At 34.5% G+C, this 23,092-nt stretch overlaps 2 protein-coding genes across 2 annotated transcripts in view; one reads left to right on the forward strand and one right to left on the reverse strand.

Moving 5' to 3' along the window:
* The window catches only part of LOC106877951 (uncharacterized), a 36,865-nt gene extending 29,974 nt beyond the window's left edge, over nucleotides 1–6,891 (forward strand). Inside the window, exon 4 of the mRNA XM_089344079.1 lies at nucleotides 4,097–6,891. Coding sequence (XP_089200205.1) covers nucleotides 4,097–5,483 — 1,387 coding nt within the window. The 3' untranslated portion in view covers nucleotides 5,484–6,891. The remainder of the gene's footprint in view (nucleotides 1–4,096) is intronic.
* Nucleotides 6,892–11,782: 4,891 nt separating this feature from the next.
* LOC149130573 (uncharacterized) lies at nucleotides 11,783–21,674 on the reverse strand. The gene is given in 2 exon segments (XM_089344034.1): nucleotides 11,783–16,760; nucleotides 21,475–21,674. A coding segment is annotated over 1 exon segment (4,851 nt). The 5' UTR covers nucleotides 16,754–16,760; nucleotides 21,475–21,674; the 3' UTR covers nucleotides 11,783–11,902.
* Nucleotides 21,675–23,092: the final 1,418 nt, after the last annotated feature.

Here is a 23,092-nt window from a genome sequence, read left to right on the forward strand (position 1 = left end):
TATTTTAATTCCATTTTCTCTCTTAGCAAGTTTTTTTATAATGACTGTAATTAAGATGCTGTCGGAGATCGTACACTTTACAAGATTTTTTCCCCTGCACTTTAACTATCATCTATAACTGTTTAAATCTGGTGCAATTATAAAAAATTAATATATCGCTCCGTATTTCAGTTAAGAATGTCATCTTATCGGATACTACTAAAGCAGAGTGGTCCCGAACATGCAGTCGCGCGTCCACGCTAGCTAGTCGTGAGTGGTCGATCCTAACCCTAAACACATGTATTCATTTGCACACGCGCACTTTTTTGTAGGATCGACCACTCACGACTAGCTAGCGCGTTCGGGACCACTCTGCTTTAGTAGTACCATCTTATCGTATGTGATATAACTAAATATGATATATGTGTATTTGTGACTCGTGTGCCCTTCCCCCTTAGAAGCACACACATACATTGTAACTCTGTAGAATAGAATGAGAAAGTATTTGGCGCAGGAAAATTTCTTCAGATGTGTATGTTTTAAGTATTGTTGATCATATCCGAGTGAAATAAAAAAAAAATTGAGCGGCAACAAACATTTTTGTCCCCCATCTTTCTTCGTTCCGTAATCTTTCAATTTTGACTTTGTCGTTCGAAAATTCATAACTTTCTTTCGGGAAGTTGTCAGGGTTGCTTATGTCCCAAATAAAATATAAACAAACAGTTATATGGCATTCTTAGACATGTCTGCCCCCAACACTGATTTTGTTTTCTCATAACTTCTAGAAGAGAGTAAAAAAAAAAAAAAAATCATAAATTTTCCAAACCGTTTTTTCATAAAAAGATGCTCCTCATCATTTCGAAGGCTGTGGTGAAAAACAATTGGGAAAAATCGGCGTTCCATCCTTATCAAAGCGAAGAAATTCCAATTTATGTGGTCTTCTTGATCCGAAACTCCGTTTTTCTAAAACTCCTCTCCCTCCCCTTGGAAAAATTTTCCAAACAAATTTCTTTACAATTGTAATTTAAGCCGTTTGAAAGGTATTTGTACAAGCTTTCATTAAAAGATACCAATTTTCCTGAAAGTTATGCGGAAAAAAATCGTATCATGTGAATTTCCCCAAAATCCTTTCCCCACAATTTTTTTTTTATAATCGTAATCTATGCTACTTGAAAGGTGTTTCTATAAAATTTCATTAACATATATCCATTTTCCTGAAAGTTATGAGGGAAAAATCAGATTGTGTGAATTTTCCGAAAGTCCTCGACTCACCCCCGTTCTTTTGTGCAAATTTTCATTTCCATATTCGTTTTCTACACATTATTTAACACCTATAAGATAGATTTTTCTTTTTGTGACTGAGAGTGAAAGGAAACATTAATCAAATATCTTGTGCATTGTATAGGTATAACCAATTTATTACACAAATTTTAACCAAAAAAATCTTGTATTTACCCCGAAGGGTCATATAGCCCCTGGTCGAGAAACACTGGGTTATCCTAAAATGTTTTTGGTTTTTTCATCTCAAGTATTTTCTGATGGTTAGCTCTATCATTTTCCCAATATTTATATTTCACATCATTCACATTCTTTGGTTTGTTTTCAAAATGTTCTGGTAAGTTTTCATTTGTTTTCCTTATATTTTTTTAGATTTTTAAGTTCCTTCTGCGTTGACGAAGGTGTGTGTGTATGACGTCAGGTTGACGATGGGAAGGATGACTTCCCTTTGCAAATACTGATAGGGCACAGGAAGTGTGTCAATAGCCAGCTAGAGAAGGTGTTCTCCTGGAGCTACAAGCTACAGTAGCATTCACCCTTAGTGGTTAGCTGCATTTAAGTGGCAAATATACTTCACGTAATATTTATTAGTTTTCTTAAAAATAAATGTTTCATTATCATTTACATGATTTTAATGAATTGACTCTCCTTCTTTTTAATGTTTGTTTAGAAATATGTATTACATTATTTGCTTGACAATTGCAGCATGGAAGGTCTTTATAAGCCATTTAAAATAACACACAAAAGCCGTCAGATTCACTTCAACATTTAAATTTAATTTGTCAAAATATTTTCGTCACTTTGAGACCGCGACCTGTTCACTGACAAAATTCCGATGCAGCACAGAATTTGTCAGTGAACAGGTCGCGGTCTCAAAGCAACGAAAATATTTTGATAAATTAAATTTAAATGTTGAAGTTAATCTAACGGTTTTTGTGTGTTTCTTAAATGGCTTATAAACACCTTCCACGCTGCAATTGTTTTCGTTCCAGCACACGATCTCAGATCAGGTCACTTGCTATGCAAGTACATCGCCGTAATTATTTGCTTACTTTTTGCCAATAATACTATGTTCATAGTAGAACAGGGATTGTATCATCATCATTGTTTTAGTGTCTGATCGATTCTAGTGTATCATATATGACAGTCAGACACACAAATTATGGAATATTTGATGTGTATATTTTGAACATTTTCATAAAATGTATTGATTCATATTTCACAGTAAAGTTTGTGCACTCAGACAAGTATTACATTTTTTGTTTATACCCTAGGTCTATCAATACGTTGTTGGTGGATTTGGTAGATGGAATTTGTTGTATATATTCATGGATGTATGTACGCTTTTGCGAGTTCATGTCTTGTTTGGTATTTGTAAATGAGTGAGCCCATCATGTAAGCAACCCCATCCATTTCCAGTCTTTTGTGAAAACCATTTTGACCATGGAGAAATATTACCTTGCTTGAGAACAGGTTCATGTTGGCAGCAGGAAAGGCATCTGCCATAGAAAATGAGCCTCAACAAATTTACTCCAACTCATGCAATCATTGAAAAGTAAACTTTAAGATGATTATATATATATATAGTTTTAGGGAAAAGAACCAAGTTTCATGAACTCATCGATGAAAATCCACTATCACATATAGAAAAATTAATAATTAAAGCACAAATTAATTTTAAGTTTTTATAAATTGATTTTAATTGAGTTTTTACCTGTAATTTTGGATTTTGTTCCTTATATATATATATATATATATATATATATCGTCGTCGTTTAACGTCCGCTTTCCATGCTAGCATGGGTTGGACGATTTGACTGAGGACTGGTGAAACCGGATGGCAACACCAGGCTCCAATCTAATTTGGCAGAGTTTCTACAGCTGGATGCCCTTCCTAACGCCAACCACTCAGAGAGTGTAGTGGGTGCTTCTACGTGTCACCCGCACGAAAACGGCCACACTCGAAATGGTGTCTTTTATGTGCCACCCGCACAAGCCAGTCCAGGGGCACGTAATGGTAGAGAGCTATAATATAATATACAATATAAATTTTTTCAATAAAAGACCAAATGTAAAAAGGAGACAAAAAGTGAAGTTCCAGTATATATAAAATGTGTGTGTATATAAATTTAATTCATGCATGTGTATGCGTTTAATGTATCCTCTCTGTCTTAACCTGTTGTTTCTCTATTATTTCAGATTATCTGATGATATCAAAGAATTGTTCACCTCAGATACACCACCAGTGTTTATCATTTTCTAAACACAAAAGGACAATGTTTATACAGAACAAATATCAGCCTGTTGATATAAGTCTCTGGAAAAATTACTGTAAGATATTTCTTCTGGACGGAGACCACAACCAACAACATTTCTTATAATTTTGCATACTAAATAAATGGGGATTTTCTGCAGCTATGTTGATATTCCTTAACTACACACAAACATATCCATTCAGGTGAGAAACCATATCACTATGACATCTATGGGAAAACAATCTCTGTAAGTAGTAACTTACCAGAACACAAATGTGTTTGTACAGGAGAAAAACCATACCACTCTGGAATCTACAGTACATCTTTCTCTCATAGGTATCAACTATACATAAACGTTTTCATACAGGAGAGAAATTATATTATTGTGATATCTGTGGTAAATTAGTCCCATGAAGCCATCACTTAACTGACTACAAATTTATACATATGGGTAAGAAGCCATATCATTGTGACGTCTGTGGTAAATATTTCTCTCAGAGATATAACTTACCTAGACACAAACTCATTCATACAAATAAGAATCCATTTAAATGTTATTTCTGCAGTAAATCTTTCTCTCAAAGATATCACTTAACTAGACACAAACTCATTCATACACAAGAAAAGCCATATCGCTGTGAAATTTGTGGTACATCTTTCTCTTACACATATTCCTTAACTGTACATAAACGTATTCATACAGGAGAGAAACCATATCACTGTGTTGTCTGTGGCAAATCATTCTCACAAAACCATCACTTAAATGAACATAAGCGTATTCACACAGGAGAGAAACCATATCATTGTGATATCTGTAGTAAATCCTTCTCTCATGGAACTACTTTAACCCAACACAAACGTATTCATACAGGAGAGAAACCATTTAGCTGTGATTTCTGTGGCGAGTCTTTCTCACAAAGAAATATCTTAACCAGGCATAAACATATTCATACAGGAGAAAAGCCATATCACTGTAATATCTGTGGTAAATCTTTCTGTCGAAGAAGTGCCTCAACTAGTCATGAACATACTCATACAGGAGAAAAGTTGTATTGCTGTAATGTCTGTGGTAAATCTTTCTCTTACACATCTTCCTTAAATTTACATAAACGTATTCATGCAGGAGAGAAACCATATCACTGTGATGTCTGTGGTAAAACATTCTCTCAAAATGAACATTTAACTGTACATAAACGTATTCATACAGGAGAGAAACCATATCACTGTGATGTCTGTGGTAAAACATTCTCTCGAAATGAACATTTAACTGTACATAAACGTATTCATACAGGAGAGAAACCATATCACTGTGATGTCTGTGGTAAAACATTCTCTCGAAATGAACATTTAACTGTACATAAACGTATTCATACAGGAGAGAAACCATATCACTGTGATGTCTGTGGTAAAACATTCTCTCAAAATGAACATTTAACTGTACATAAACGTATTCATACAGGAGAGAAACCATATCACTGTGATGTCTGTGGTGAAACATTCTCTCGAAATGAACATTTAACTGTACATAAACTTATTCATACAGGAGAGAAACCATATCATTGCAACATCTGTGGCAAATTATTCTCACGTAACCATTACTTAAATGAACATAAGCGTATTCACACAGGAGAGAAACCATATCATTGTGATATCTGTGGCAAATCATTCTGCCATGGAAGTATCTTAACTAAACACAAACGTATTCATACAGGTGAGAAACCATTTAGCTGTGATTTCTGTGGTAAATCTTTCTCTCAAAGAAATACCTTAACTAGACATAAACGTATTCATACAGGAGAGAAACCATATCATTGTGATATCTGTGGTAAATCATTCTCTGATAGTAGTGCTTTACCAAGACACAAATGTATTCATACAGGAGAGAAGCCATATCACTGTAATATTTGTGGTAAATCTTTCTCTCAAAGTAATAACTTAACTACACATAAATGTATTCATACTGAAAAGTAACTGAATCAATGTCAAAAGTTAGGTTGTACTCAAACTGTTTTTATCTTTCTCCAGCAGTTTTCGTCATAACAATATACCTTTGAATATCACATTGGATTAGTACTAAGAGAATACAAGATATATGTGAAAGAGTTCCCTGCACCAGAGTGGGAGATGTCAGCCAAATTGTTCCTTCATGTTTAGCATTGTAAAAGAAAGTGAGTGGAAGATAACTAATACAGTAATGATGACACTATTTATACACCTGTTGAATCCTTTAATTTATTTTTAATAGGAAGGAAATGTGACTTTTTAATTGTTACTTTTTGCATCTATGTCAATGTTTTTCGCAGGAAATTTTGTTGAGTGGATTAGCAATGCAGTATGTCACTGATGAAAACATTAATTTAGAAACGTATCACTCGCAAGTCATTGGTCAAGCAAGTCCGATGGAAGAAGACGCCTACCCAAGGGTGCCATGCAGTGAGACTGAATTGGAAAGCATGTGGCCATGTGTACACCTGTAGTCTTGTGCTTAATTTATCAGTTCTTTTGCTGAGCGGCAAGGTTACAGGGATGCAAGCAAACCAACATCAGTTGTTAAGCAGTGAGGGGCTACACACATGTGCATATAGAGATGTTCCTGACTTCCGCACAGCTTCTGTAAACCTAATTCATTCACATGATCCTTGGGCTATAGTAAAAGATATCCACATAGTGTGACTGAATCCAAAACTATGTGATCTGGATATGAACTATGTGACCACATAGCCACGCCTGATAAAATACATTAGTCTCAGTTTTAAAAGTGTCATCCCTCACCGAAACTGAAGCAGGTGTTAGTTTCTCTATGTTACATGTGGTGTGGAGGCGCAATGGCCCAGTGGTAAGGGCAGCGGACTCACGGTTTCGATTCCCAGACCAGGCGTTGTGTTTATTGAGCGAAAGCACCTAATGCTCCACGAGGCTCTGGCAGGGGATGGTGGCGAACCCTGCTGTACTCTTTCACCACAACTTTCTCTCACTCTTACTTCCTGTTTCTGTTTTGCCTGTAATTCAAAGGGTCAGCCTTGTCACACTGTGTCACGCTGAATATCCCCGAGAACTACGTTAAGGGTACATGTGTCTGTGGAGTGCTCAGCCACTTGCACGTTAATTTCACGAGCAGGCTGTTCCGTTAATCGGATCAACTGGAACCCTCGACGTTGTAAGTTATGGAGTGCCAACAACAACAACATTACATGTGGTGGATACTAGAACTCTACCTTCCGCTGCTTATCAGGAATGGTTCACTACTAAAATGTACCATAATATTAGAAGAACCTTCTCATTTATAAATGAAAGCTGATAACATGATGCTGAAATGAGAATAGCAAATTTTGAAATATTTTTGGTTGAAATGATAATAAAAATGCTTTTAAAACATTTATTTTAATTTTGTTTGCAAAAAGAGTTTATTTCAGTAAGCAAAAACGAAATCGGGATAGCACCTGTGACCAGCGTCGCCTTTCTGGCACATGTGCCCGTGACATGTGTAAGGATTTTCGAGCGAGATCGTTGCCAGTGCCCCTGGACTGGCTCTTGTGCGGGTGGCACATAAAATACACCATTTTGAGCGTGGCCGTTGCCAGTACCGCCTGACTGGCCTTCATACCGGTGGCACGTAAAAGCACCCACTACACTCTCGGAGTGGTTGGCATTAGGAAGGGCATCCAGCTGTAGAAACTCTGCCAAATCAGATTGGAGCTTGTTGTAGCCATCTGGTTCACCAGTCAGTCCTCAGTCAAATCGTCCAACCCATGCTAGCATGGAAAGCGGACATTAAACGATGATGATGATGATAATGTTGAATTCCTTATAGTTTTTGACAAGGTACCTTTTACTCAGGAAAGCATGTTGCTGTATATGGAAGATACCTTGTATATTCTACTTGCATTTTTACTGTCCTTGATCTTTTAAACAATTGCTGCACTTATATCTGAAACATAGTTGCACAGTACCAAAAAGTATTAATTCTTTGGTATAACCTGTTTAACACTTCCTCAATCATTTGCATTAATTAGCAAAAAGATTTGACATATTTTGAACAGGTGTCACTCCTAAGGGTGAATATGAAAAGATATTAAAATAACAAGTGCTTTAAGGGCCAAACTAAGGTTTGAAATATTTTAGGTAAAAATAATATAGAAAATGGTTTTAAAAACATTTATTTACCATCATTTAAATGGTGCTTTATTTCTGTGTGTTAGATTTATTTTATTTTCTAACAAAGTGCTCTTCTTTTTCACGCTCAACATGTTATACAAGATGCCTTCGAAAAGTATCCAATTTTTGTGCCTAAAAATACAGTTTTGTACATTTCACAAATTACCTTTATTCACCTTCAAATTACAACCCTTGGGAAGAGGAATGGAGATATGCATGTACATGAGTATAATTTCTGTTTACTAAAATTCGATTTTTTGGTCAATTTATGTTTATAATAGTGGTGGGTCTGTTTGACAAACCCGATTCATTAGCTCAGTCACTTGAAGTAATGAGTAATTGGCTGTGTGTGTGCATGCATATCTATATATATGTGTATTTATATATATATATATATATATATGTCTATGTGTAATGTCTGTATATATGTGTATGTTTATCTATATATATATATGTATAATCAAAATAAGCAACAGGATGTCAAGAGGTGATGCAGTGGAACCATTTCGAGCAGCTCCATTTAATTGAACAATGCAATCATTACATCAATTTAAGTGCAAGGCTATCCTCAGCTGCATAAATAAATAGAATTTTTAATCAGTTGAGCACATTGATATAATTTTACTCAAATTCTCTAATAGAGCAAGAAGAGGGAAAGAGTCCATGTTGCTCCTGATGTCACTCAGAATCTACTACACTTCTAAGAGCTGTATGCAGTTTGTTAGGGCCATAGCTTGTAAAGGATTGTGGTTCATTTTTAATTGATTGATCGTTTTTTTTATGAACTACCAAAATCTAAGGCTAGAGGACTGTCTGTTTAGAATGGATAGAGTGAGTTGACAGTTTGTAGTTGGGTATGGTCATAAATATTGTCAGGATTTTAGGAAATGTATAAGTAATTGTCTAAAAAGGAGGCTGGGTAGGAGAAGACTCTAAATCAAGGTGTTAATTACCAGTTAAAGGGGCAAGATACTAATAAAACCTATGATGTTAATACAGAGGAAATTATCATGGGGTACAATGTATGATGGTATATAAACAATATTGCTATGTTGTATGAAGATAAAATTTAAGATTACTAAAAATGATATAACCAAAATAGATAAACTGTGTATATAACAATTTTCAACATTAGAAAGGGAAGATTACATAGAATTAGTTTAATATTCATTTATGTATTTAATTATTTACTTATAAGGTGGTTTCTATAAAGATTGCTCTGGGTATTTACTTATGGAATACTGGGACATTAAATCATGCTATCTTTATATTAGTTATAAGCTAAGAATCAGAATAATGAGTTGTGCACAGATAGATGCACATATCTAACTATGTGCACACATGCAAATATACACAAATATTTGTACTTTATTATGGGTATGTTATAATCAACTCTTCTAGACTTAAAGTAACTAGAAAGTTTATATTTCTCTTTAAGAACATTAATAACTTATAAGAGATGAGAGGTCAATAAGTAAAGATACCGAATAAGAAAACACAATAATAAGAAATTGTAGAGAATAGTAAGAAAATATATATAACATATATAATACTAGGGGGTAAGTTCACGTCATATACAACACTAAAATTAATTATATATTGAGGGTTTGTTTATGTTAGGCTCATTTGATTTTTTTTTCTTGAAAATAAAAAAATATTGCTTTTTATATTAGATTCACTAATAATTTCTTTTTCATAGTAGAACTAATAATTTTTTTTTTTTCCATAATAGAACCAATACTTTCATCTCTGTAGTAGAAGCAATTCTTTCATCCTTGAGGTAGTGTCAACCCATCATCATCATAATGAATAGTGCAATGCCTGATCTCTATGTCGAGGATATATTCTTGATATATTTATGTTCTGAGATGAGGATTACATGTTTTTGAATTTCAGACATTTTCAAAAAATTAAGGAAGCCTTTTTATACATATATATATAGAGAGAGAGAGAGGTGGATGTGTGGTAAGTGGCTTGGTTACCAACCACATGGCTCTGGGTTCAGTCCCACTGCATGGCACCTTGAGCAAGTGTCCTCTACTATAGCCTCGGGCTGACCAAAGCCTTGTGAGTAGATTTGGTAGACGGAAACTGAAAGAAATCCGTCATATATGTGTGTGTGAGTTTACGTGTCTGTATTTGCCCCCTCCCCCCACATCTCTTGACAACCAATGCTGGTGTGTTTATGTCCCTGTAACCTAGCAGTTCGCCAAAAGTGACCGATAGAATAAGTACTAGGCTTACAAGGAATAAGTCCTGGGGTCAGTTTGCTCGACTAAAGGTGGTGCTCCAGCATGGCTGCAGTCAAATGACTGAAACGAATAGAAGAATAAACAATATATATAATCTGTATTCAATTAATAGAAGAAAAGAAAATGGAGAGTTGAAAGTTAGTAATTATTTATTAATAAATTGATATTTCTTACTTCCTACAGCTGTTTCCATTTGTGCTCATTAAATAAGTTACAAATTTATATTTTAAATTTGCATTTATAAGATATTAGCAAAATATCATTAGGGAAAATGATATACATTAAAAGGTTACATGTTGACCTCTCTGTTCATACCAGCAGACTAAATATATGGAGTTATTGTATTTTTATTTTTGTGTGTGCATGAGGGTTAACGGATTAATTTGAATATAATAAAAAAATAAAATAAAATGGATAAGGTAGAATAAAATAAAATAAAAAGTAAAATGCAATAAAAGTAAGACAAAAATAAAATAAGATAGCATAGAATATACATATATATTGATAAATATGTACATATAGATATACATATACAAAAAAAATACACATAAAAATGTAGACACACACACACATAAGAAAAAATTGACATACTGTCTATGTATTTAATCAGTGCCCATTGGTTGCAGAAATTTTAATTAGTTTACATGCAGTTAAGCCTTTCAAGAAAATATCTGATCATAACGGTTCCTCAGTATATGCGCGTGTGTGTGTGGAATTATGTGGTAATAAAAGACTCAGTAATAATCGCATGCATGTATATATATATATTTGTAAAATTACTACACAAGTAAGTAGATAATGAAAATGCCACTTTTTTAAAACATTTTTTGGGGGTTTTAATTAATTTACATGTTTCGGTTTTTCTGAAAAACCTTATCAAAAATGAATATAAAATATGTGAGAAGAGAAAAGGGCTATTAATAAAATAAAATTGAAATTAAAATTAAGAATGACATTCATAGTTTACTGTTATTTCTTGCATGCGCACGTGGTCCTTTCCTTGAATACTGAAAACATGGTAATTCCAACTTGTTCTTTTAGTAGATTACTACTATCTGTAAACTATGAATGAAAGAGTACAGTAGGGTTCGACACCATCCCCCTGCCGGAGCCTCGTGGAACTTTAGGTGTTTTCGCTCAATAAACACACACAACGCCAGGTCTGGGAATCGAAACCGCGAGTCCGCTGCCCTAACCACTGGGCCATTGCGCCTCCACTATGCACACACATATACTGAACATTGTATACAAATATATATATACACACAAATGGTGTCTGTGTTGAAGAATGTTGCAATGATTGTTGGTGTGTAGAATGCAATGTAAGCAATGTGGGTTCGATTCCCAGGTGAACCCAGTAACAATGTTAATAATATAAAAGTTTAAAATTTATGAAAATATTTATTTGTCATAATGAAAGAAAGCAAAAGATTGACGTCCTGGAATAATTCCAAAAACCATTAAAGAATTATCTGAACTATCAACACCAAGAACTTGGAAGACTTCATTATCATAACTCCTGAGGAGTAAATATTCTGCAGTATTTTCAAATGTTTGGTGTTCAGTTTGTCCAGGTATTTGGTATATATTGTTTTCTAAGTCTGTTATATAAACATATTCACCAACTGCTGTCAGACAAGGTCTGTAAATATCAAGTTTGAAATTAATTTCTCCTGGTACTAACTCTATCCTCCTGACCAATGACTCTTCCCTGTACCAGTCAACAAGACAGAAATCATACTCACAGTTCAACTCTTCCACCTTTTTCGTCTCCGTTCTCACAACAACAACATCACCAAAAGCTGTCACTGCTACATCGAACACCACCGCATCTCCCTCATATTTTCCATATTTCATCGTTTCTCCATAACACACTTCATATTTACATGTCCCATCATTGATATCAACTACATCTACATAATAAGAGTCGTAGGCGTCGGGGTTGATGCAAGCGTAGTAAATGTTTTTGTTGTAGTATTTTACTTAACAGTGCTTGTCTCTCTCATTTTGAGTTATGTTCCTAATATAATGACCACCACACACAAGTTGATTGTCATTGTATTTATAAACAGTGTTGTAGTATTTCTCAGTTTTGATGCTTCTTAAACGACAGAGATCCCTGTTGAAGACCATCATTTCTTTACCAAAGATGACTATGAAACGTTGATCCGTCCATTGACATATACCTAGTGGTTGTTGCTGTGGTAATTGTTTATGTTGAAGTATGTCACCTGTGGTTGTTCTGATTAATGTGATAGTATCTCTAAACATCAACACATAGACATTGTCATCTAACTTAATTAGTTTGCTGTTATAGTCAACATAATTATAATTAACAGGTTCGTCGACTGCAGGAATGGAAAGAGGGACCATTGCTGTTCTATATGGAAGTCTCCTCACTGATATTTCATCAATTCCTGACATACTCTCTGCTATGTAACTACCACATCCCACCTTTAATCTACCTTTACTAATTATTTCACCTGATTCACCTCTTCTTCCTCCATCTCCATCTTCTCCACTGTATTTCAGTCTATTAGTTAACTCATTACTGAATATTTCGTTGTTCATCTGGGATTTATTGGAAAGGAAATGAAGAGTAAAATCAAGCTTTACTAACGACACAGATTCCAGAATGTTCAGTTGGTCCCCATCAATCTTTATGCAATGACATTCAATCAATTCAATATGTTGACACCAGTAAATACCCCCCACTTTTCTCCATATTACACCATAAGGTACTCGACTTTGCCACACTTTATATTTCTCCAAATCTTGTTTCTTCAGTTGAAATATTTCTTGTCTTTGTGGAAGAGTGACCATTATGTGTGTTTCTTGTGTAAAACACACACCACCAACTACACTTCCAACATTTCTGTGACATAGCAGCTCCCCGTCTTCATCAAATATTTTAACATTTCCATTATTGGCTTTTTCACACACAACTGTCTTTCCTTCGTCAGAGATATCAATATCTTTTACTTGAACAAGACATTTGTCTGTTTGCAAACGAGAAACAGGGAAACTTTCTCGATTAACCATAAACAAACCTTCAATATATAATTTATTCTTTTCCCAGTTGCAGCTTCCAACAAATCTTGGTCCTTTACAGTTTATACTGGAGAAATCTACTTTATCTTTATAAAATCTTTGACTTAAAAATATTTTATAGTATTCCCCAGCCTGTGTCAAACACACAATGTTTCTATATTCATAGTAACTAGAATATCTATCCCACTCACCTTGAATGTACAAATAACTGTCATCAGTTGTCATCCTGTCATAATGACCAAAATTCATCATGTAGTGTCTAACTGAATGTAAATATTGACCATCACTACTGAGGAAAACGATGAATCTAGAATTGTTGACAATGATGACATCATCAGCAGTAACTTTAATACCAATGGGGCGATTAATATTAAGTCTCTCTCTTGTTACTGTTTCAGGTATGTCTATTTGTTTTATTTCATTCACAGTCAAATGTATTTCATCAATTTCAACGACATATAAACTAAATCCACCACCACTTTCCCATTTAAAAAACAGCAGTTGATTGTTTGAAAAAGAAGCGATATAACTATATGTATTTTTCGTCTGGTAAATTACCAACGACAATGGAAATTCCACTTTTAATGTCAACAGTCCATATTTCTCACCATAATCCTTAGTCGTAATAACCAGTGTGTTTGACTGCCATCAATACATTTTGATGTCGTAATCAACATTCAATTTGATAGAATCAAGAAGCCGACCATCAAATGTTAGTATCTTAATGTTTTTATTCTCATTATCATATCCTGCAATCAGATTGTTTTCAGTAACAACCAAGGGAGCAATCCCCACTGGTCGTTTGTCTCCAAAACCTCGAGGGACATGAATGTGTCTACCTTTATCAGAAACTGTCAGATCCTGTAGATATAAAGAAGAAGACAACATTTCACTGACAGAAATGTTTCTGGAAAATACATCTACCAGGTCGATATAATAATTAAGTTGATTATTTGTAACGAGATCGTTAACCAACAAATTATGGTCGTTTATAGCAAACATACGGCTGTTCTCTATAAGATATACAAACATTTGGTCAATAGATCCACCGTAGAGATTGAGGGGACGTTTCACTTGGGACATTAAAACACTGGGGACCATCTTAATACTACAAGGATGATGATCATGACGATGACGACGACCATGACTACCATAAACATGACCATCACGACTGATGTGAGTGTTGTACCGAAAAGCTTTTTGCTTTGTCACAATTAATAGCTTTTCTGTTTCCTTTTCTATTGATAATGATTTCACTCCAAAAGGAATATTAATTCTATGAATTATTTCAACTTGATTATAGTTTTTAATGGCTAGAATATCTAAATGTGATGGTTTATCACAATAACAAACAATTTCACCTTCACCCATCTTACACACCCGTACATAAGGCTGCCTTAATGATACACTTCTCACTGTCTTTGATAGGTTTCCAACGACCCTTAATTGTTTCTGTAGGGGTAATGTGACACCTATATGATTAAAATCCCATCGACATATATCCGTAGCTGTAGATGGCAGAGATAATCTCGACACAATGTCTCCTTCATTAGAAATGTATAACAAGCAATCATGGTTGATGTCGGACACCACCAACTGTCCATTTGCCAGATTACATATTTCGCCAATGACAAGTTTTTTGTCATTCTCCTTTTCTTTGAGTCGTAGATTTAGATTTCTGATATAAGGATTTTTCAGGTGTAAACAACAGCCAGACGACCGGTCCTGATACTTGTAAAGAAGGACCCTGTTGAGTTGAGTGTCCGGTAGATAAACAGTTCCTTGGAAAACAGCAATGTGAGGGTGAACAGGGAAAGGCAGTTGCCACTGCCATTTCATTTCTCCATATATATCATAACATATCAGAATAGAGTGTCTCTTGAAGAGGACATAAAAATAAACATTATCAGAGTAGATGTGATGAGGGTAGCCATAGAATGGAAGGTATTTTTGAAAAAGTTCTTCACCGGATATGGAATAAAATACCAGTTTATTTTTCCTTCCATTGACAACTACAAAATTAATTGGAGTTGCAGCAATGGTGACATTAGAATGTCCCAGAGAAATTCTTTCAATAATGTCAACTTTATCTTCTTTGATCAATAGGATATGGACCTCGTTTTTGTTTTCAGTGGTGGTCACAGCTAAACACTTATTTGATACAATATGACATATTTCCATGTAATCAGTTTGGACCTTTATTAAAGGGCCTTTTCTTAGTTCAGGACAGGTGATACACTGAAGTCCTTTCGTTTCATGGTAAAACACCAGAAAGTTGTTTGAGTTGAATCTACAAAAGATAGAAGGAAGCTCAAGGAAAACTAAATTATTTTGGTTAATTATTTCCTCATTATCAGCGAATAATATAGCTTTCTTATTATTGTAAATTATTAATATAGAAAATGTAGACATAGGTAGAATATTTGTTATGTTGTAGCAATCTTCAATATAAATATGATCGTTCAAACTGGGGGTAGGTAGCTGTTGAGTGTAAGACAGCTTGGGCCAAAAATCTTTATCTGTTCTAATGATGTGAGCAACACCAAAATAATCTGTTACTAAAATAGTGTCTGTTCCAACAGAAATATGCCGGTATTTCCTGCCAACATCTCTCTTTGCCACACGACCTGTAGCTGAAATCTTATAAATAATATGTCCCTGAAGGACATAGAAATTATCTTTGTATGTAGTGATGTCAGTTGCTAGATCCAGAGAATTAGTGATGACCTCAAATAATTGCTGGCCATCCAGATTGTAACAGATAACTCTATTAATATTGGAAAACGATATTAACAGGTTATTCTGTAGACCTACAGCAATATCTGCAGGTATTTCTTTTGTAATGAATTTATTTTTAATTCTCATATCAACCCAGTTCACAAGGTAAATTGTCTTACCAAACATTTCTACACCCATAAATATAGAATGTTCTAGGTAAGAAACCTTATAGAAACCAAATGGAAGTGTTTTGATTTTAAAGCTTACGGAATTAATAATAAGAATCAGTTTTTGAAAAGGGAGGGTGGCCAGAACAGTGTCTTGAGCAATTCTGGTGAAATCTGTGACAGGAGATGGACAATGGACATCATTTCTGTCACCGTCTCTTGTCACACAACATATTGTCATACAATGGTGGGAATATGTTACTACCCCACCTTGTATTGCAACAATATTGGATATTTTGTTGTTGCCAGTATCTTCAGATTCATCAATCTTTGCTTCTCTGATTACAACTGGACAAAGAGGTCGAAATTTTAGGGTTAATTTTGGTGCCTCAATGGTCTTGTGTTTGTCTTGTAAAACATTTGTCTTTAAATAGTGTTTCAAGAACAATTCTAGTTTTCCAAAAATAATAAATTCTTGATTGTAATTGTTTTTCTTAATGTCTTTCATCAAAATATCTATTCTCTGCGTATAATCTTGTAGGAAATCCTTTTTATCCAGTCCTATGTGTTTTAAAAAAGTACATATTTTTTCCTGAAAGTTTATCAACATATTAATTTTGTCTTCATATGCATTGCATCTTGTATAATATATGTGCTTATCGAATACATCTCGTCTTCCAGTTATTTCCCTCTTTTTATGGTCTTCTTTACGTTGTTTTTGTCTTGTTATTGACTGAGATGAAGGTTGTGTCTGTGACATCTCTCGCCTTGAACCAACATCTCCCCAGTATATACACTTTTGATTGTAGATTCCATCAACACTTTTTGTTGTTGAGTCACAGGAATCTCTTTTCAGAAATTTATGTGTTCTTGAAGTATTTCGTATTTGGTCTTCCATAGTGAATCTATAATGAAATGTAAAGAAAATATTTAGCTTTGTGAAAAATACCTAAGTTTCAGCAAGATGGTGGTTACTTCATTATTTTAAACATACAAACAAAACATTTCTGTATTTCTGTAACAGTATTGGTTTGTCTAATTAATATTTAAACAACTTTTCGCTGGAATAATAATTAGCAATAAACATCTTATTACAATCTATTGCAAGATGTATTAATATGTTTCATTAATTACACGGAGTAAAAATATTAGCACACCATTTATTAACTTGGAAAGCTTATCAAAAGATGGGGTTTAATATATTGTTGTTGGCATTCCATCGCTTACGATGACTAACGTTCCAGTTGATCCGATCAACGGAACAGCCTGCTCGTGAAATTAATGTGCAAGTGGCTGAGCACTCCACAGACATGCTTACCCTTAACGTAGTTCTCGGGGATATTCAGCGTGACACAGTGTGACAAGGCTGGCCCTTTGAAATACAGGTACAACAGAAACAGGAAGAAAGAGTGAGAGAAAATTGTGGTGAAAGAGTACAGCAGGGTTCGCCACCATCCCCTGCTGGAGCCTCTTGGAGCTTTAGGTTTTTTCGCTCAATAAACACTCACAACGTGATCCTATGACCTCGAGTCCACTGCCCTAACCACTAGGCCATTGTGTCTCCATGGGGTTTAATATAATCACACTGTTATGCAGCATGTTGAGAGGATCATTAATATTTGTTCATGATTGGGATAATAAAGATTGGTTAAACCTAATTAATAAAAGGCTGGTCATTCTAATTATATTTAATACTAGGACTGAAAAATGTGCATGCTCAAAAGGGTTACAAAATGTCATAATAAACCTTAAAAAGCTCAAAAATATTGGAATCACTCTATGTTGTACATTCTGTGGCATCTTAAAGCGAAAAGAGACTTATGTGTGAATTCCAATGTCACAATAATTATTAAACCGAGTTCTTAATATATAAATCTGAAAATGTACAAAATATGATCTTTAACTTCGAATAAGTAAATTCATTATAATGCTCTTCCTATCAAAGTATGTAAAAAAACATATTTCACACTGCATGCAAATTACCATGGTAATAATAATAATTAAAAAAACTGGATTTATGATGAAGTCAAATCTATATAACAGTGAAAGTACGAAAGCGAAAGTACGAAAGCAAAGATAATTCGCATTATGATGCATATATTAATGGAATTGTTATGCGAATTAAATTGTTACTAAATTATTTTGGATTGATTACGTGTAAATTTATAAAAATTACTATTCATGGATTGAATTATTGCGAAAGGTGACATTAATATTTGTACACAATTGTTTTGTTAAAATTGAGCATACGATAATTTGACTTAACTTTTAATAAAACTTAATTTCGATGAACTAAACAAATTTCTTGTGATAAAAGGATTCCACAGAATGTACAACATAAAGTGATTCCAGTATTTTTGATCAACAATGCTAGTCCCATACATTTTAAGGTTTATTATGACATTCTGTTACCCTTTTGAGCATGCATATTTCTCAATTCTGGTTTTATACATTTTAAGGCAATGCTTGTAATATTTTATATATGTACTGTATTTCTTCTAATGGTGTGGCAGCTAATGGATGTACGTCTGTGTGTGTGTGTATGCATGCTTCTTGTGTGTGAGTGGGTATGCGTGCTTGTTCTCATGTGTGAGTGTGTGTGTATGTGTGTGTGTCTGTGCATGTGCTATTTCTTGGCAGGTGAAGAGTGTATTGTTTTATGTCAGTAGAGGAGATATAACTGGTGTAATTTATGAACTACACACACACACACACGTACATCCAGTAACTTCCTCCACATACATAAATACATGAACACAAAACACACTTGCACGCATGCATACACACACACACAAGAACAAGCATGAAAACATACACACACACATGAAGCACAGACACACACACACACAGATGTACATCTATTAGCTTCCTCTTCCACTTCAACAGGTCAAACAGAACAAGCATGCACAAAGACAGCTCTGTGCCAAACTGTCCATCATTGGTTGATTTAAAAATTAACCAATAAAACGCAATCACCACACAAACGGCCATGGCCCCCTTACACTTTTATTCACAAGCTAGGCATGTATTGTCAGCATGCAGTAGACTGTTGGTGGTCACTGATGAGACAGTTTTTAGGTTACAATGAGAAACAAACAGAAAAGGGGGATTAGCAAGTGAAGTGTATTTTGTTTTATGTTAGTTAAGGGGATATAACTGGTGTAGTTTGTTATGAAGTATTGGGTATTTAATGATGTTGATTTAGAAATATTGGCAGGGTGTTTAATGATATTCTGGTGACTCATTAGAAATCATCATCATCATAATTATTCTCCACCTCCTACTTCGTCTATAAAATAACGAGTTAAAGAAGTGATTTTAAATTCTCAATCACAGGATAATGCTAATAATATAGCCTGAACAGGATAAACTACCCCCATTTTGCAGAAAAAAAAGTGTAGGTGGTTAGCAATGAGACGCGAACTCACACCTCAGTGAGTGTTATTTTATTGACCCCAGGGAAAATGAAAGGGAAAATGACCCTCTTCAAAATGTCAGCTCCCTGAATAAACACGGACTAAACAGCATATTGTTTTTGAAAAATACATTGATTTCACTTTCTTCAATTGGATTAAAGTTATGTTGTTGTTATTGCTGTTGTTGATATCAAATTTTATGAAGAGAAAACCAGATAATTGCAAATAATTGAAATGTGAAATTAGAATGGAACTTATGCTTATGTTTCACTTGTGCCATTCTACTTGGTTTATATTAAAAACACAAACAAAAAAAAAAATCATACGAAAACTCAATAATCATATTAAGCTTTAATGTATATATGTATGTACACATGCACATATATGAACGCTTATGTATAATATATGCCCTAACAAGCTTGCGCATATGTATATTTATAGATCTATATGTACATATGTATCTACAATCATCATTTTAACCTCACTTTTCATGCTGGAATGTGATGGATGGCTCAAAGAACATCTTGCTTGAAGTTGCATTTTATGATTTTCTTTCACTGAGCATTTTAGAGATATTGTTATTTTTTCATAATAGAGTTTATAATAATTCCAGACAATATGAAATATGCCTCAGAAACTATCCATCTGATAAACAATATTGAAGGTGGTGAGAAAACATTTCATGCCTTCCACATGAAAATAATGTAGGATAAAGATGTGGGGAGAGAAAAATATATGTTGTTATCAAATTGTTTAATATTTAAACAATTCTTTTTGTTTATTTCAAGATATAAATAAAAAATTAATTTACTAGAACACTTACATTTATATTCAAAGTTTAATATGAAAATAAAAATCAGTTTTAAAAATTTCATTGATTGAATGAAAGAAAACATCAGTTAGTGGGGTTGTTAGAATGTCAGACAGAATATTTTGTGGTAGTTATTCTCACTATGTTCAGGGTTCAAATCTTAGTGAGGTTAATTTGTTTTTTATCCTACAAGGGTTGATAAATAAAATACCAGTCTGAGATGATGGTCTTATGGAATCATAAGACTTGGGCGAGATGCCATGCAGTATTTAATGTGGTTCTTTGTGATCTGAGTTGAAATTCCTATTTTCACATAACCGCAGGTCCCTTAGCCTCCTTTTAACAGAGGATTTCTCAATTGCATGCATTCATGTTAGGTCTCTTGTTTTTGAGAATATCTTCTTCCTACCAGTCTTGAAACTCTGGAAAAATAAAGGCTCTTACACAGGGTCTAATTCCCCTTGATTAAACTTCTAAAAAAGGTAGTTTGCCAAAAACAACCAATTGATTCAATTGATTTACAAATTTGAAATTTCATTTCAGAATTAGAAATCATTGTAAACTACCTAAAATACTGTTTAATTAATTGAATATTTTCACTCCTTTCATTTCCATCGAATGGTTTTTACATAGTTTATAAATAAATAAATAAATGCACACTTTTAAAGCCTAGCCAGGCTCATGGGCCCGGTTTCCCGGTTTCATTGACTTATGTGTTCCCCCGCTGGATGGGACGCCAGTCCATCGCAGCGTTACTCATTTTTGCCAGCTGAGTGGACTGGAGCAACGTGAAATGAAGTGTTTTGCTCAAGAACACAACGTGTCACCCGGTCCAGGAATCGAAACCACAATCTTACGATCATAGTGCTGACACCCTAACCACTAGGCCACGTGCCTCCACAATAAGTGCGCCCTTTTAAAGCCTAGCCAGGCTCATGGGCCTGGTTTCCCGGTTTCAATGACTTATGTGTTCCCCCGCTGGATGGGACGCCAGTCCATCACAGCATTACTCATTTTTGCCAGCTGAGTGGACTGGAGCAACGTGAAATGAAGTGTTTTGCTCAAGAACACAACGTGTCGCCCGGTCCAGGAATCGAAACCACAATCTTACGATCATGATGCCAACACCCTAACCACTAAGCCACACGCCTCCACTTTACATAGTTATAACCAAACTATATTTCATATTATATTCTGTAAATGTAATGTTTTACTTGTAATGTGACACTGTAAAATGTTTAAACAATGTCTAGTTTATAAAATGGTGTGTGAAAATAAAACTACTTTGGAATATAACGGTATATTTATGTTTGAAATAGTTCTAACAAACCTTTAACAATGCAAATGAGTTAGTAAATTGTTAATTAAAATAATAATCACAATAATATTTACCCAAGTTAACAATAATGTTCAAATTTCAGCCTGAAGTTTTCTCTCTCAGGTTAATATCATGTAAACTCTCTTCGTTGAAACAGTGAATGCCATAGTTCTGGTGTTCTTTAAAGCATACCAGAAAGAAGTGGGCATTACCTCCTACACATGTGTCAATGTGTAGCTTTGTTTAAATGTATGTGTATATATGTTGTAGTGCATACGAATATGTGTGTGCGTGCGTGTACGTTGTAGAGTCTATGTCAAACATTCTACATAGACAATTCACACACTGTACGAACAATATATTTCTCTCCTCCTCTTCCTCCTCCCATTTACTTCTACATTCTTTCTTTCTTTCTTTGATTATGTCATCTCCAGCATTGCCACCATTACTATTTCATCACTCCTCTAATGAATATATATATGTGTGAGTGTGTGTGTGTGTGTATACATACATTCTTATACAAACGTATATGGATGTATACATACATTTTTATACAAACATATATGGATATAAACATACATTTTTATACAAACATACTCAAATATATATATGTACACACATATATACATACATACACATGTGGCCATGTGGTAAGTAGCTTGCTTACTAACCACATGGTTCCAGGTTTGGTCCCACTGCATGGCACCTTGGGCAAATGTCTTCTACTATAACCTCAGGCTGACCAAATCCTTGTAAGGGGATTTGGTAGGTAGAAACTGAAAGAAGCCTGTCGTATATATATATATGTATATGTTTGTCCCCCCACCATCGCTTGACAACCAATGTTGGTGCGATTACGTCTCTGTAACTTAGCAGTTCGGCAAAAAAGATCAATAGAATAAGTACTAGGCTTACAAAGAATAAGCCCTGGGGTCAATTTGTTTGACTAAAGGCGGTGCTCCAGCATGGCTCCGATCAAATGACTAAAACAAATAAAAGAATAAAAGAATATATACACATGTATATATATATGTATGTATGTATGTATATATGTGTGTGTGTGTGTGTATATTTATATATATATATATATATATATATATATACACACACACACACACACACAATACATATGTATATACACACACACACACTCATATATATGCATGCATGTATGTATGTATGTATATACACAGATGTTTCAAAAATAATCCAATACCATCATTTTTGAAAGATTCATTTCTAGCCGAGGTCTATATTCCAGGTGTGCTAGGTGTGCACTGCACACCCATCAGAAATGGTAAATTCATTATAAATATCAACCTTACTCATTAATTTAATCATGAAAGAATTTCAACCATGTTTCATGGTCTGCTACTACAACAGTGCCTTTATAGGATCCAGTTAGCTCAAGACATCATCAGGAGGAACCACGTCCAGTTTCGGCCCCTACTTCTCTACCGTTTTGACGTGGCGCCCCCCCCCCCCCCTTTCGGAGGTGTCTTCAGCTCTGGTGTTGGGTGCAGTCTTCTTTCTTCTATTCCCTGGCCTCTTCGATGCAGCATCAACGAGTGTCAGCGTCCGACTGACTGCAATGGAAAGCTTTTGTTATATTTTTATATTGTTATTATATTGTTGGATTTTTGTCTGTGTGTCCTGCTAGCCTTTACTCTAAAGCCATTAAACACTAATCTA

The sequence above is a fragment of the Octopus bimaculoides genome, chromosome 28 (assembly GCF_046866305.1).
Source record: "Octopus bimaculoides isolate indiv1 chromosome 28, ASM4686630v1, whole genome shotgun sequence".
NCBI lineage: Eukaryota > Metazoa > Mollusca > Cephalopoda > Octopoda > Octopodidae > Octopus > Octopus bimaculoides.